The sequence below is a fragment of the Molossus molossus genome, unplaced genomic scaffold (genome assembly GCF_014108415.1).
Source record: "Molossus molossus isolate mMolMol1 unplaced genomic scaffold, mMolMol1.p scaffold_m16_p_34, whole genome shotgun sequence".
Lineage (NCBI taxonomy): Eukaryota > Metazoa > Chordata > Mammalia > Chiroptera > Molossidae > Molossus > Molossus molossus.
This window is the reverse complement of record NW_023425371.1, coordinates 762,157-779,311: the sequence shown is the minus strand read 5'-3', so window position 1 is coordinate 779,311 and position 17,155 is coordinate 762,157. Positions and strand designations below refer to the sequence as shown.

The following is a 17,155-nucleotide window of genomic DNA, read 5'->3' as shown; positions in this document are numbered from 1 at the left end:
TAAATGCTCAGTAGATTTTGGGGGGTGGGGGTCATATGACCTAGCCCAAACTGTCAATAGGAGAGCAAAACACAAAACCAGAGACTGTCTCCATTTTTACAACTGGCTCACACAAAAAAGATTATTTTCTTGTGCTCAAATACAAAAATACTTATTTTTTTTCAAAATTGTGAATAACCATATTTTATGTATTTATCCTTTAAAAAAAATCTTTTTGTTTTCAGAGTCTACAGCTTCTGGCGTTGTGTGAAATTAGCATGATATTGTTTCCAGAAATGAAGCTATGTGGTTGACAGCCTCTATCCAACACTGGGTGTTTTTCCTGTCTCACTTACTGCTGATTATTCTCTCCGCTCTCCAAACCTCCAAAAGCAAACCAGGAACACTCTCTTTCCTATCCCTAAAAGCCAATTGATTAATTGAATCCTCTAGCATTAGTGTTAAACACACTTTCGAATGAAAAGAGTCCCCAGTCGCTGGGTTTGCTTCCATCGGCCACTCTGAACCTCCCGTGTTTGTTTTGAGCCAGTCACAGCATCCAGTTGAATGGACACACGGTTCAACACAGGTGTCTGAGTCTGAGGCAGTGTCTGAGAAAGTATTTTCAAGTCACACACCTCTGGGCCACATCCTGGCTTGGCCACACTACCTGTGAGCCTCAGTTTCTTTATCTATAAAAAGGAGATTCTAATGCTGTCTACTTTTTCGAGTTACTATGCGGATTCAAAAACGTGAATCATCTTACAGGGGTTTTAGTTGACACCCGTGGCCCCCGCGCAGCAGTTGCCTCATCTTCCAGAGTTATCCTAGGGTTTACAAGGCGTTCAGGGCACAGTCTGGCACACAGTCAGCCCTAAGTATCTGCTACCTCTTAATCATGTAAATCGACACTATTCTAAAGAAATGCCTTCGATCCCATTCATTTTTAAACAGGAGGGCTTTTTTAACACAGTCATGTGGGTGTGTGCATGTGTGTGAAAGTTTGGTCAGCTGCCCATTATCTTTGTATATTTAGCTCCCCCATTTAAGAAGCTGAAAGTGGGGGTGGAATGCTCCATGGCAGACTTGTGCAGGCAGCGGCTTGAATACTTTACGTGCTTTGGTGGGATCATGTGAACACTGCTCCACCGTAATATCCTTGGCCACAGCAGCAGGCCCTTGTCAGATGAACTCCAGACTCCAGCCTCTGCTATTTCTACAACCTCCATCACTGTGCCGAAATCCCCCCTTTACTCGTGGCCCGTAACCAGGCATCCCCCCACCTCCTTCTCTTTGGGATGCAGTCTCTTGAAAATATGGAGGGAATGCAGGTATCAAGGGCTTTTAGGGCCATGCCAGCCCTTTGTTCAGAAACAAGATTTCTTCCTTAACGTCTCTTCCACTTCCTGTGCCCTTGCACTGGACCACAGACCTAAAGGGGTGCTACCAAACGCCTCTGGAGCCGGCCCGTTTGGAATCTCAGCTCTGCCAACAGTGAAACCTCCTCAAGCCAACATATTTCTCTGAGATCTAGACTCTCTTCTGTAACATGAGCTGTGATAACGGAGTAATACACCTCACTGGACTGTTGCGAAAATTAAATAACACACGGTCCAGAATGCCTGGCACAAAACAGGCATTGAATACATGGAAATACCATCTTGGTACCAGGCTGCCTGGGGAGGGACGAGCATCAGAGCATGGGGGTAACAAAGAGAATCTGTGATCTGGGGGCAGCCCAGGGAAGGGACAGAATTCAGTCTGTACAAACACAAACCTGCATTTTGGAGGTTTATATCTTACTTAAAATCTGCAGATGAGCAAGGACAAGTGTAGTTAATGGTATTTCTGAAAAAGGATACATAAAATGTACAAGGGTACTCCAACTATCCTGTGTTATTCTGCACTTATTCATGTGATAATTTGCGGAACAAGTATTCTGTTCTAAATGCCGGGCAAGGCTTCAACACAAGATCATGAAGAAGCTATATGAAAGCAAACATCTGAAGGAAGTACCTGTATACTCAGTCTGTTAATATCAGGCATCATTTATTGATTTACCACACTTCCCCAAGGCCCCAGTGACTCCCCAGAAAAACACTGCCATCTGCCAAAGCCACAGTGAACACAGCGTAGCTGCAGTGTACTCATTACTATCTCTGTGGACTGAAGAACCTACTGCAAAGGTGCCAACCCCCCTCGTAGAGACTCTGGCTACCTTAACCATTAAGTGAAGGAAGCAGTTGCTTACATGGTCTAATTAGGGGTCACTGAACAACTTTACCTTCTTGTATGATACACACCCCAAATACCTACTTCTTGAGCCTTGAACAGTCCTAAACTTTTCTGACGTGTCAGTCCTTTGGGTTAAAGTTTTCCTCAGTCCTGTTAGGATGTTAGGGTTCTGTTAGGGGGTACTGCAGGGTGCCACATAAATTAATCACGTCCTGGCGGCTGACAGATCTGAGTGAAAACAGATTCAGTGGATACAAGTCTTTGGACAAAATTCTTTTTTTTTTTTAAATCCTCACTTGAGGATCTTTTTCATTTATCTTCAGATAGAGTGGGAGAGAGGTAAAGAGAGGGGGAAGAGAGGAGGGAGGGAGGGGGAGGAGGAGACGCAAAGGGGGGGGAGGGAGAGAGAGAGAGAGAGAGAGAGAAGACATCAATGTGAGAGAGACACATTGAATGGCTGTCTCCTCACAACATTGGCCAGGACTGGGAACCGAACCGCAACCGAGGAACGTGCCCTTAACCGGAATTGAACCCGAGACTCTTTGGTTCTCAGGCCGATGCTCTAACTGCTGAGTCAAACCAGCCAGGACTGGACGAAATTCTTACAGCCTTTCAGCCTTGGTTTACTCATCTGTAAAATGGGGAAAGAAGAACGAGGCTATCGGGACTCGGCCAGGGCTAGAACAGGGCAGGGCAGTACTGTCACTGCCTTCTCTCCCCTCCTTCGGCACAAACTGCCTCATGAGTGGGTCAGCAACTACTGCACTTTGTGAACGTACAAAAGTGAATTTGTGTGGTTTGACCTGCATTTAAACAACTGTATGAGGATGGAAAATGTCAGAGCAGCGGTAGGTAATGTTGTGACACCTGCTTTTGTACATACACGCACAGGCTGATGTCAAATGTGTTTTTGACTGTGTGGGTTATGTTCAAACAGTCTGGGATGAGTATATACCTAAAATAATTGAGCAGGCACTCAGGGAGATCTCTGTACACTCATGCTCCTAAGCAGCACTGTTCACAACAGCCAAAGGCAGGGGCAACCCGAGGGTCCATGGATAGATGACCAATAAAACGTACACACACAGAAAGGAATGTTATTCAGCCTTAAAAAAGGAAACTCCTTTTCTAAGTAGGAAGGAACTTCTGACACATGCTATGACATGGATGAAACCTGAAGACATTTTGCCAAGTGAAATAATCCAGTCACAAAGCGCAAATACTGTATGATTCCACGTCTATGAGGTCCCTAGAGTAGTCAAATCCATAGAAACGGAAGGCAGAACGGTGGCTGCAGGGGGAGAGGGTAAAATGGGGAGTTATTTGCTATGGCAATTTATTAACTTGGCATATCAACGGGTACACAGTTTCCGTTTGGGAAGATGCAAAGAATTCTGGGAAAAGTGGTGACAGCAGCACAACAAAGTGAATGTACTTAATGCTACTGCGCTGTACAGTCGTCCCCCTTACCTGTGGGTTTGCTTTCCACAGTTTCAGTTACCTGTGGTCAGTCGTGATCCAAATATATTAAATAGAAAATTCCAGAAATAAACAATTCGTAACTTTCAAATTGTGTGCTATTCCGAGTAGCGTGATTCAATCTTGCACTGTCCTGCTCCGTCCTGCCGGGGACGTGAATCGTCCCTTTGTCCAGCATCTCCTCGCTGTTTATGTTCCCCACCCGCTCGTCGCTTCGTAGCGTCTCGGTGACCGTTGTGATATCACAGTGCTTGTGTTCAGGTCACCCTCATTTTACTTCACAGTGGCCCCAAAGCACAAGAGTAGTGACACTGGCAATTTGGATATGCCAAAGGGAAGCCGTGAAGTGCTTTCTATACGTGAAAAGGTGTGTGACTAGGACAAACAGCATAAATAGGGTTCAGTGCTGTCTGCAGTCTCAGACGTCCACTGTGGCGCTTGGAATGTATCCCATGAATGGGGGAGGGGCACTGTATATATAAAACTGTTAAGATGGTAAATTTTATGTTATGTGTATTTCTCACAATTAAAATTGAAAAAAACATTAAAGTATAAAACAAAAGTTTGAGAAACCCTGATCTACAAAGCATCTGAGGAGAGGCTCACTCTGATGGAGCCGCACGCGCAGGGGAAAGAGGAAGTATGAGTTGTTGGGGAGCCACAGGGACAGGGGACACAGTCCCTAGTTTTGCTGCTGACTTCTCTCATGACCCCTGGGCCCAGGGTCCTTCCAATCTGGTGTAAGAACACTGGAGATAAGGTTTGCAGTCTTGTTTTGTGATGGCAAAACTTCTAATCATTCTTGGGTTTGCTTAGTGTTTTGATCTGAGAGTCAAGAATATCACAGCAGTGTCCAATTTCCCCCTCAGGGAAAACGGACAAAACCTCCTTACATCTCGTAAGGAATTTGTGTGGTCTGACCTACATTTAAACACAGTAAAGCATATAATATGTTTAAATGCTGGTCAAACCACTTGGCCCAGCTCCACCTGGACCTGTTGGTGTCTGAATGCTGGGTCGAGGGCTTCCTTCCTCCCCATCAGGTAAGCCCTGTCTCTCCAAGGCCTCCGGTCCGGTTTGTTCATCTACCACAGTGAAGGAGTTCAGGGAGCCCTCAAGGCCCTTCCTATGCTATTTTTTATTCTTGGTGTCTAAGAGTTGGAGACACAGCATCTGATTGATTTTTTTCTAGGCAGAGGCTGTGCACTAGGTTTCTCACTTTCGCGGCAGACAGGATCCTGGCAAAGTACTTAAACAGATATGGAAAGGAAGCCTCTGGGGACAGAGACCTCATAAACCAAAGGAACAGCCACAGTTCATTTTAAACACGATTGCTATGGCCAAAATAAATACCAGGAAGGTTTCAAATTTCTCTGGGGGAAAAAAAAAGCATCTTTTGGTAACAGTTCTCAAATGGACTTTGATCTCTCAACTTCCAGATCAGTCTGTGTGACATTATTATTAAACGCACATGCGTAAACAATAGATTTCTTTACACGCTTAGCACACAATTGTTCCTCTGTATATTTTCCCTTCTTATTTAACATGTTCTAAGATAGCTCTATAATGGGCATAAGATATTTTTAATGAATACTGTTATGAACTATGAACACTGCCATCTTTCTCCAAAATTCGTATGTTGAAATTCTAACCCCCACTGTGACCGTACTAAGAGGGGGACCCTCTGGGAAGTGATTAGGTAATGAGGGTGGAGCCCTCATGAGTGGGATTAATGCTCTTATAAGAAGAAACAGGAGAGAGGTAGCTTCTGCTTCCTCTGCTCTCTGCCATGTGAGGACACAGTGAGGAGGCACTGAGCCCGGAAGTCGGCCCTCACCAGATACTGCATCTGCCTGCGCCTTCATCCTTCACTTCTCAGCCTCCAGACCATGAGAAATCAACTTCTGTTGTTCAAGCCACCCGGTTATGGTAGTTTGTTATAATAGCCTCAACTGCTGAAGACAAACACTTTCCATTGATATGAACACATTTCATCTTGATAAATGACTCATGGGGTTGCACATTATACACCTAGAAAGGAGCTTGGGGCATCACCCAGACCCACTCTGTTCCACCATTCATGGATATCCAAGTCTCCCAAGACATTTTAAAACGGGTCCGTGGTGGAGGTGAATTCTTTAGCTGCCTCCAGGCCACGTATTCTTCACTGGGAGAGGCAACACCATGTGCCCCTGGTCTTTAATCCCAACATCAGAAGGCTTGGGAGATGCTCATTTTGGTTGACATCTTTGGTGTAGACTCACCACTCAGCCTTTCTCCTTCACAGTCCATGCTTCCCTAAAAGACTTCTATCAATTTTTGTTTTTAACACCCTTAACGCTTTCTAAGTTTTCCACTTTTCTTTTAAAAAGAAAAGATTAAAGTTCTAATAAACTCGGATCACTACCAACTGGCAAGGCAGGGTTGTTTCTATCTTTTATAAATCACGAATCTGGTAACTATAGGAATAATAACTATTTATTGAGTGCCTCCTAGGTAATGCACATTTTCTTTTTTAAAATTTATTGTTGACAGTTTTACAGATGTCCCCCATTTTCTCACACTTTGTTCCCCTCCACCCAGCCCCTGCCCTACTCCAGGCCTTCCCCACACTGTTGTCTGTGTCCATGGGCTATGCACATATGCATATAAATTATTTGGTTAATCTCTTCTGGCACCCCCCACCCCAGGTCTGTCAGTCTATACATGCATCCATGCCTCTGGACCTATTTTGGTTGTCAGTTTATCTCGTTCATTAGATTCCACATATAAGTGAGATCATGTGATATTTGTCTTTGTCTGGCTTATTTCACTTAGAACAATAATATCCAGGCCCATCCATGCTGTTGCAAAGGGTAAGAGCTCCTTCTTTTTTACAGCCACATAGTAGTCCATTGTGTAAATGTACCACAGCGTTTCTATCCACTCACCTATTGATGGCTGTTTCCAGATCTTAGCTATTGCAAATAACACTGCTATGAACATAGGGGTACATATATTCAGTAATAGGCACTTTCTACAGATTAATTCCAACTACTGTATTAACTTTGGAGAAAAAAAATTTCATGGGTCACTCTAATTCAGTTTGAGCTTATAATAATTTCCAAGTCTCTTACCGTACAAACTGTACCTCTGATGAACCATTTTCCTTCTGCCTCATTTTGCTTATTTTTCCTCCTAGGAGCCGAATACTTCGTGTCTTATCCAATTTCTTCATGAAAGTCATTTCAAATCTTCATTTATTCTTTAAAATTATATTTACTTTGTGCAACTGAAGGTCATCTACAGATGTGGAAGGATCCTCCCTTAGGATTCTGCTACAAGCCTGTGCTGCTGACCTTAGACTCGAGGGTGAATTTGTTGGTGGTGGGAAAATCTGGATCAAGCAAGCATGGTGACCCCAACAAACTGTGGCCTTCACAGTTTTTGGAAATCTCCATTTGCTCATTATTTCTAGAGATTTTCTAGTACGAATGACTTTCTAGCAGGACCGCAGTCTCCTCTTCTCGGCAGGCCGTATCTTCATTACTCGCTTTCCTGGAATGATTATTCTCTCTAGAGAAACCGCCAAAGAGCTCTGAGAGCCAGCAGAATGGAACAACGGTTAAGAGCTTGGCTTCCAGGATCTGAATCCTGGGTTCAAATCCTGACTTTCCCACTTCAAGCTATATAAAGCAGAAACCTTAATTAACCTATTTTGCCTGTAAAATAAGGTATTATTTTTGTTTTGTAAGAATTAGAGGTGAGAAAACATGTCCAGTGTTAAGACTAGTACCTGGTCAATGTAGAGGCTCAAAACATGTTAATTATTAGTGTTATTATTATTATAGGGAAGAAAAGCTGTCACATAAATAGTAATCCTTCCTGTAAATTTATTTTTTCTTTCTTTCTTTCTTTTTTTTTTAGTTGAGGTAAAATTTTTGTGTGGATATGAGTTTCAGCAGCTTTGTGTATATACCAAAGGGCATGCCTACTGGATTGTATGGTGAGAGTATGTTTAGTTTTGTAAGAAACCGCTGAACTGTTTTCCAGTGGGGCCTCACCACTGTGCATTCCCATCAGCGATGCATGCGAGTTCCTGCTGCTCTGCATCCTCCCAGCCCCTGGTGTTGTCTGGGTTCTGCGATTGTAATAGGGTGTACCACTGTTTTGACTGCATTTCCTTGGTAACAGATGATGCAGAGAATCTTTCCATATGATTATTTGCCACATGCATTTCTTCTTTGGTGAGATGTCGGATACCGAGGTTGGCTCACTTTTTAATTGGGTTATTTTCTTACTGTTGAGTTTTAAGTATTCCTTGGTTTGGGTATCAGTCCTTTAGCAGATGTGTCTTTTGCAAACATTTTCTGCCAGCTTTCTCATTCTCTTGACGTTGCCTTGTCACTCTCGTAACCTTGAACTCCATTCTCTGACACTTCATGCAATAAGACTGTGGCTTTCTCCTTGAATTCTTGTTCTGTGTGGACTGGAAGTACCTTTAAGGGGGAAGCTGCATAAATGTAGATCTCACCCAGTCTAATTTTCTTCTTTGAAGGATCAAATCCCCAACATTTTCTGCCTTCTATTAGTTTAAAAAATATTTTATCCAGAGTTATCTGCAGAAGAGTTAATCCAATACAAGGTCTCCCATCATTAACATAACTGGTACTTTACAGAAATTCTAATTTGTAGGTTTTTTTTGTGTTAAGAATAAACTACACTTTTCATTTTTATGAATTTTCATAGTATCATTGAATAATATCTCCTGGAGGGATCTTCCGGTGTTATTCAGACTACTCTGTCCTATCAGGCAATGATTGTCTAAAACTTACCATGATTAATCTTTTGCTCCAGTGAGGAAAGATTTGTGTTCAGGAAATTAGCCCTCTGTCTTGAGGCTTCCAACTTTATACCTTATTTAAGCCCATACAATGGCTTTTAATGACTCCCAGGGTCATGGATTCACACAGAGGGATGGACAGGCATTACCAAAGCCAAGTCTGTTCCATCAAACCATGAACGTGAAAACAATGTCTTTCCTAGCACCCCATGCGTTTTCTACAATTTTCTTTGCTCTGCTTCATCCCTTCAGCTCCCATGGAGCTCATCATTTCTGATTTGTTTTACTGAGGTCCTCTCCCCTCGTTCCATCTCCTGGCATCTGTTCATCTGCTTCTGCCAAGCTGGCTTTGGAATCATTCTGATTATTCTGACCCTTAATGTTATGAGTTGAGTCCCCCACTCCCCACCCCCAATTCATATGTTGAAGTCCTAACCTCTTAGAATGTGACTTTATTTGGAGCCAGGGTCTTTATAGGGGTGATCATATTAAACCAGGCCTTGGGGGTGGGCCCTAATCCAGTATAACTGGTATTATAGAAAGGGGAAACTGGGACTCAGAGACATGCTTAGAAGGAAGATTGCATGAACAGACACAGAGAAGGAGATGTCCATATACAGGACAAGTCACCAGGCCTTGACCAGGTACTTCTTTCACAGAGGAAACCAACCCTACTGACCAATCTTGAACGTCTAGGCTCCAGAACCATGAGATCATACATTTTTGTTGCTTAAGCATCCAGTCTGTGGTACATTGTTACAGCAGCCCTAGCAAATTAATACATTACCACTTAACAAATAATCTGGCCCCAAATTTTCTACTTGCTTCTGACTCATGGCTTTGCTTTGTCTCCTAAGATCCACTGACTCCTCAGCAGAGTAAATGGACAAAAAAGCAAAATATACAAAAATCTGTATCCTACTTTTCTAACTTGAGTTGAATGGCTTCTCTGATCCTTACAGTCCTTCTATATAAAATAAGGATACTGTCCGTCTACCTAAATAAAGCTCAGATAAGGCACCGCAGACAATGCAAGATGCTTACACATCCGCGGCACCCTGGGTCCTTGCTCTCTGCTCACTCCACGCGGCTCGTGCCGAATCACTACAGGACCCGTCAGAGAGCTCTGTGAGAAGCCCAAGTGCAGATCCTTGCAACCTCAGCGTTATTTCTGCTCCGTCTAGTCCCAGAGGCAGGTGAGGCCAATGGCTAAGCAACTGCTTTGCTTAAAGAGAGAGGAATGTGGGCAATGCTCCCAGCGTGCACTGTTCTCCAATCTCCAGAGGCTTTAACAGAATTCCTCGGACAACGTATTTATTTTCATAAGGTACGGAGGTGTGGAAACCAGTTCCCTTAGAGAATAGATTTATTTTTTAATTTTTAGACATGCATACAGGAAGAAGAACTTTAATGGTACATCAAACTGCATTAACAAAATTGGTGTCTACCAAGTGAGATTTTAAAATTTGTAAAATTAAATGTAGGATGTTAGCAGTTTTCCAATATATTTTGTATGTACCTTTGTCTGCTTGTTTAAAATGATTTTGTTAATGAGAATTCAAAAATATTGTTTCCATAATAATTAACACTTTTATAAAATTACTTATAAAAATATAACTTACTCCCAAATAGCTTACATTCTAGTAGTATAAATTCTTATCCAGTCTCAAGTTATTTAAAAGAACCAAATTTTTAAATGATTCTCCCCTTTTCAGTTCTCTAGAATGCCTCCAGATGGCATTAAAACCCTTTTCCCATTATATTTTGCAGCATAAAAATTTTAAAGTTAGTGATATTTTAACCATTTAAAACTAATCACATGTATTATATCATCAGAAATCATGACAAAGGAACGTTTAGAACTTTTAGGGTAACCTCTTAAGGGAGACAAACATATAATCATATCCTTCATAAAATATATAGCCATCCTATGCAAGCCAAAATATTTTTCTAGAGTGAGAAACAGATCTTAGAAAAACTAAGATACTCAATAACATTATTCCACAAATAGTAATTTCTAATGAATAGCATTTTAAATGCTTAGTAATAAGAGTGCTGATCCATTTAAAGTTAAATTCACAAACCTGTCAAAGAATAAGAAGCCATCCATCACCCCTCAGAGTCATAATAAAGATTTTCAAAGAGCAAACCTATTAGTGATTCCTAAAATAGTTTGTTAGCTCCTGAATTATTTCATTTAAACTTTGGTACATAAATTGGGTATTGAATCATTCATTAAAACGTATTTGGATTCCTTGAGTGCTGAGAGGAAAAAGGCAAAATGCCGAGGAACACGTGTTTTATAAGTGCCTTTCCTTTTCATTTAAAAACTGCTTTTGTTAATTGAAAAACATCAACAAACTCACGAGGTTCCAGGGAAAGCTATCATTGTATTTTCTGCATAATTCTGAGGTGAGGTTGCCGATGGCAGGCTTTTTGAATGACATTGGTATTCACAGACGGACATGCAGGACAGAATGCCTCCCAGCACATGAGAGGAGTTCTCCATTATTTACAACAGTGATGGTGAAAGTCTCCAAACAAATTCTAAAGGGTTTCCCTCTCTTCTCCCACCATCATGTACCTTCAAATCTCATTATGAAAAGAAGCATTTGAGTTTTTGATATTATTCTTTCTGTATTAAAGCATAACAAAGACCTCCAGAAATGCATGTGCACTCAGAGCATTTAAAAAGACATTATCATGAGAAGGAGAACCACAGCCTTCCTGCCATCATTATTTCTACTTTTACAAGGTGCTTGCACTGTTTCATATTACAGGCACACTGAAGGGCCGCCATCACACACAGAAAGAGAGAGACTTACGATGTATTCGAGGTGCCATTGTCTGGACTCTCTGGCTCAGCATCACCTTTCTCTTAAAAAGGAAGCAGAAAAAGAAAACAAAAACCCAACATGTGAGTGTTACAGTCTTAAAGATTTAAGAGAGATTACATATATTTCCATTCTCCCATTAACAATTTTTTAAAATGTGCAGCAGCAGGCTTTTGAATCACCTTTTTATTGTCTGAGAACCGGACTTCCAAATAATTTCTTCTCCATAATAGCATTGCCCAGGCATGGATCTGTGAGGAGCCACTAAGGAGCTGTTTGTAAACAACCAGAGGCTCAGAGTAGGGACCTCGCCAGGAGATGAGTATCTAACAGATGGAACCTGTTTCCTTCCACTTCATTTTACAGAAAATTTAAGGAAATAAACCCCATTAGCATTCTCTGTGCAAGGCATTCTGAACTTCGATCTCTTTTGCTGACATAAGCCAAACGAGGTCCAGCTGCATCAGAACCTGGAGGAGACAATTTTACTGAACTTGCATCCTAGGTGACAAGGTTCCCAAGACTTACATCCCACACAGGTTGAGTCCTGGCACAGGTTCTGGGCGCCCCCAGATAATGCAGAATGAGATGTAAACCAGAAATGCTTCCTGACTATCCGACAAGTTAGGTAAAGAAATGTTTCACCAGTGGTCATCAAGGATTTAATGGGATTTAACTAAGGGAGCCTGGAACCAGTTCAGTTTTTGTCATTTTAAAGGGCCAGTTCCTCTCGACCGCTGGAAGTTTGCCCCATGCATCTTCATGTTGTAAGGGACTTCCTCTGATTTCCTTGAGGCTGGTAGATGGAAGGAGCAGGGTCGTGATGGCCAGTGTGAGTTGGCTGTGATTCTGGTGGCGATGCCCTGCTAATCGTTTAATAAACTCCTGCTGGTGGCAACCTGCTTTGCTTTGCTCTTCCGAGTCAGGCCCGGAGGTCTCACAGAATCCCCAGTGTACTTGAAGGGGCCCAGGCCCATGCACTGAACTGGGCCCCTTGTCAGCTGTCACCTTGTCTCAGGGCTGTCTCCCTAAATTGCATGAGGATCACATTCTGAAGATTGTCCACACTGAACCCAAAAGTAAACTTGATAATTTCTTTTTTCTTTTAGGAAATTAAACAGCGGTGAGAAAAGAAGACTGCTATGTATAGTTCACATGTCTATCTTAGATATAACAGATACGATTTGGTGCTAATGGGCGTCTACTCAATGCCAGAACAACTATGAGGGACAGCCTCTTCATCAGAGAGCCACAACATCGACTTAACAAACGCTGACTAGACAAAGTCCCACTGCTCATGTAAAAGTAGAGCTAGCTGCCCTGGCTGGTGTGGCTCAGAGGTTAGAGCATCAGCCCATGGACCAAGGGGTTTCAGGTTCGATTCCCAGTCAAGGGCATGTAACTGGGTTGCACGTTTGTTCCCCAGCCCCGGTCAGGGTCATGTGGGAGGCAACCAATAGATGTGTCTCTCTCACATTAATGTTTCTCTCTCCCTCCTTCTCTCCTTCCCTCCCTTCCATTCTGTCTAGAAATCAATGGAAAAATATCCCTGGATGAGGACTAAAAAAAAAAAAGTAGAGGCAGCAAATTAATTAAGTAGCTTTTTAAAGCTCATACTGTTGTGTTCTGTCTTCCAGGCCAGGTCTGGGGTGCACTCAGGAGACACGTAAGGCCTCATCAACTGGCTTTAGAGCTGGAAAATAACCTAATTTAGTCCTTTCCAGAATCATTTTTCCACTGAGTGGCTACAATTCCTGCCAGAATCCTAAATAGAGTTATAACACCTGCATTATGTAAGACAAAACTAAATGGAGGTTTAAGTCACCATATCGATCTGCCCCCTCCCCCCACTTTAATTTGCAGAAATTGGTTGCTCTTCCCAGTCTATCACTGCTGGTAGTCACACCAAATACAATCACAATAAAGCGTGTAAAACAGCCACGCTCGCAGCAGCCGGAAACAGTAAACATTTCCAAACACCTTATGTCAAGAAAACAGGAAACTGAGACTATTAACAAAAGGCACTGTCTGGATGTTTGAATAAATGTTTTTACCTTGGCCAACAATTTTGCCAAAGGACCCACTGGTGGAGAGGACACAGGCCTTGCTGCACATGGGGCCTGGGGCTGCAGCAGTCCTGGGCTGGACCAGCACAGGGACCAAGCTGCCTTGACCGTCTCTGCTCTAAGCAGCACTTCTGTTGTGGCAACAGGGAGACAGGAAGGACAGCACAAGACCAACCAAGACACTTAGGAACAGCCTGGGAGGGAGCGCTGTGGGCACCTTCAGTGTTGGCTATGAGCGGATCTTTCTGGGGAAAGTACGCGCGGGATGGAGAAAGGGAGCCAGACTACTTTTGTTCTTCAGAAGGAATGAGACACTAAATTCTCCCCAACATCCTGCATTTTTAGTGATGAAATTCCTGACGTTCACTTGAAATGTTTAGGTGCCTATGTCATTAAGAGTCAGTTTCTTTATCATGACTCAAGGGAAAATTCTGAACAGAAGTTAGAAAATTCTCAGTAAGAGATTTTTTTTAGTTGGGTGCTTGGGAGATGTCTCCATGAAGCTACCAAAGAAAACTGGGGCCATCTGGGTTACGTCAGCTGTTTTCAGGATGGATACTACACTGGTTTCTTTGGGAGGGAACCTGCACTGATCATTAAGAAAATGGATATAAGAGATTGGTCTGGGTACAGCATGGTCACTTTGCACATGGAAATACAATTACAGAGATGAAGAGGGTAAAAATGAGCCCCAGCAAGGACACACAGACACAGACACAAATACATGCAAGTAAATCATATGGATGCATGTACGCATACTATATGTGTACTTTCTTTTTTATTTATTTATTTTTATTTTTTTGGTATGTGCCCCTAGTGGGAACCGAACCCGGGACTCTCTGGTCCGCAGGCCGATGCTCCAACCACTGAGCCAAACTGGCCCGGGCTATATGTGTACTTTCAACCTGACGCTCCACAGGTGCTCCCCTGTGCCTTGCACAGTACCTGACATGTAGTACACGCCCAGAGTCTGTCTTGTCTGAGGACCTGTCATTAACACAGAACCCCACCCTACAGCGTGAGACAGGAGAAGATACATTCACCACTGAGATGAAGACACAATTTGAATTTTAAACAATTTGATGGCTCCAATAGGTCACAAAAGAGAAATACTACTAAATCTGTGCCCTTTAAATGCTTAAAGCAATGGCAGCGCTGCACTCTCCATCATGATGGGCTAAAGAAGGGGTCTGAACAGGGAATGACTGGTCAGTCCTGTGGCAGGCTGGATTCTGCGCAGAGTAAAGGTGTGATACACTACAACTTTTCTTTGTAAGAAGAGTAATCCATGTACACGGTAAAACAAATTGAACAGTAGGGAAAAGGTAAAGCCTTGGCTTGCTTTTGATTTTAGTTCTGTGAGCCTTTCAGCCATCACTGTAAGTAATACATGTATTTCCAGACGTATCAACTTTAGATGGTACCTAATGACTTCTGATATGAAGGATGAGAGAGAAGGTATTTAATATACTATCACCTGCCCTCTCCTTACAATTTTTATTTGTTCTATCATTATTTTTACTACCTCCAGTGAGTATTTATAACTTTCAATACATTCACTCTTCCATTTCTTGATTAACTAACTTCTGACAGTATCTTTTCTCATAAACTATATAAAATGAGTAAATTCATCCATCTATTCTCTCCCGCCTTCCCTCCCTCTACCACCTACAACCGCATAGCTATACCTTCCACCTACATAGCCATGATTTCAAGTATTTATATTCTGTTCAGTAATTATTGAGGCATCCTCATTAATATTAATTTAATTAATAATTTAATTTTTGGAATTTCCTGTAGGCCAATGAGAAAAATTATAAACCAATAACAGATTAAGATACCATACAATATAAATACTAGTCAGTCAAGATGTGGAACTGGACCTGTTCAGAAGGGAATGTCACTGAACCTGAATGAAGGCAACTGTTCCCAGCATTTAGGTCCCATGGACTCTCATTCTTCATTTCATCATGCCACAGGGTAATCTGTCTCAAGTAAAGGCTTTGCTTTTCCTTAAAAAAGATGCTAAACAAAACATGCATTTAATGTACATAAAATGTACACAAAGTTATTAGAAATTAAAATGAATTAACTGTGTAGTATCCAAGCTAAGCAATGAGATGTTCCCAAGGAATAACCCCAAAGCCTCCGAGTTCTCGTCCTCCTCCTGCCCCCAACCCAGCATAGCGATCTAGTAATGGAGTTTTGTGTTAACATTCTCTTTCTCTTCTTGCTAGTTTTTACCACCCATGCATTTACTGGTAAATAAAATAGTCTTTAGTTTTTCCTGATTTTGAAATTTGTACGAATGGAATCGCACTATATGCATTCCTCTGAGACTTACTGCTATCACTCAAGATCATGATTTTTAGATCCAGCCACCATGATGGACGTAGCTTTGGTGTGTTCATGCTCGCCACTGCGCATTCTGTAAAACATCTACCATGATTTTCGTATTCATTTTACCCCTGGCGGACATTTAGGTGTTTTCCATTATGAATGATACAGTTACAAGTATCATGAATATCCTTCCTTGTGCACATGTTTGGAAACTTTACCAGGGAATCCTGAGCTGGTTTCCAACTTAATTTATAATCAAACTTGAAAGAATTTTTTTCTCATTTAATAAGGTTAGGTGAAATTTCAGTACAGTGTTTGCATTTCTCTCTCGAGGCAGATATTTTGTGCTTGTTCTTCTGACATCCCTTCTCATTTCTTAAAAAACATTTTTGTAATTTTTTTTTTTAACTCACAGAAGTACTTCATTGTCTTGATACAAATATTCTGTCACACACACACCTTGAGTAACTTTTCCCAGTGTGAGTCTTTTACTCTTTTTCTGGTATCTGTGAATGATTATAAGTTCTCAATTTTAATTTACTTGAATATATCGGTATTTTCCTGTATTTGATAATTTTCATGTTTTTATTTAAGAAATATACCAAAATATGTTCTATCTTGTCTTTGGAAAGTGTATAACCAAACTGTTCACATTTAGATCTTTTATAAATACCAGAAATAGTTTTTTTTTATAGGATTTGGGGCATTTAATGTCATTGGTACTATCAATTAAGAAGCCCATTCTTTCTCCACTGATCTACATTATCAGCTCTGTCATGAATCTAATCTTCATATGTTTGTGGGTCTGTTTCTAGGTCCCATATTCTCTTTCATTGCTCAATTTGTCTATTACTGACTGTATTACTTAGATAAAAATGTTTATTTATTTTTAATATTGGAAAAGCCAGGCTCTAATCTTGTTCTTTAGGAGTATCTGAGCTATTTTTGGCCTTCTGTTCTATCAAATAAATTTGAGAATCACCTTGTCAATTTCCAGATACACAAAGGTGAAGTTATAATTTCACTGTCTGCTGGCTCCCACAGCTGCTGTTGAGAAAGAAGGCAACTGGAATTTCAATTGTTGCTTCTTTGGAGGTATGACAGGGCAATTCGTGAATTGTTTCTTTATCTATGTGGTTTGTAGATTAACTATAAAGTATCTAGTGTGGACTTCCTTGTTTTTATCCTGCTTAACAGTCATTGGGTTTCTAAAATCTGTGGGTGTGTTTCAATCCTAAAAAATTTTCATCCATTATCTTCTTTTTAAAAAAAATATATTTTTATTGACTTTTTGAGAGCAAGAGGAAGGGAGAGAGAAAGAGAGAAAAATTGATGAGAGAGAGAAACATCGATTGGCTGCCTCCTGCACGCCTCCTACTGGGGATTAAGTCCACAACCAA

At 41.5% G+C, this 17,155-nt stretch overlaps 1 protein-coding gene across 1 annotated transcript in view; it reads right to left on the bottom strand.

Annotated features, from left to right (window-relative positions):
- Window positions 1-17,155, bottom strand: part of AFF3 (AF4/FMR2 family member 3) — a 538,134-nt gene that overhangs the window by 154,049 nt on the left and 366,930 nt on the right. The window contains exon 8 of the mRNA XM_036281386.1: window positions 11,341-11,392. Coding sequence (XP_036137279.1) covers window positions 11,341-11,392 — 52 coding nt within the window. The remainder of the gene's footprint in view (window positions 1-11,340; window positions 11,393-17,155) is intronic.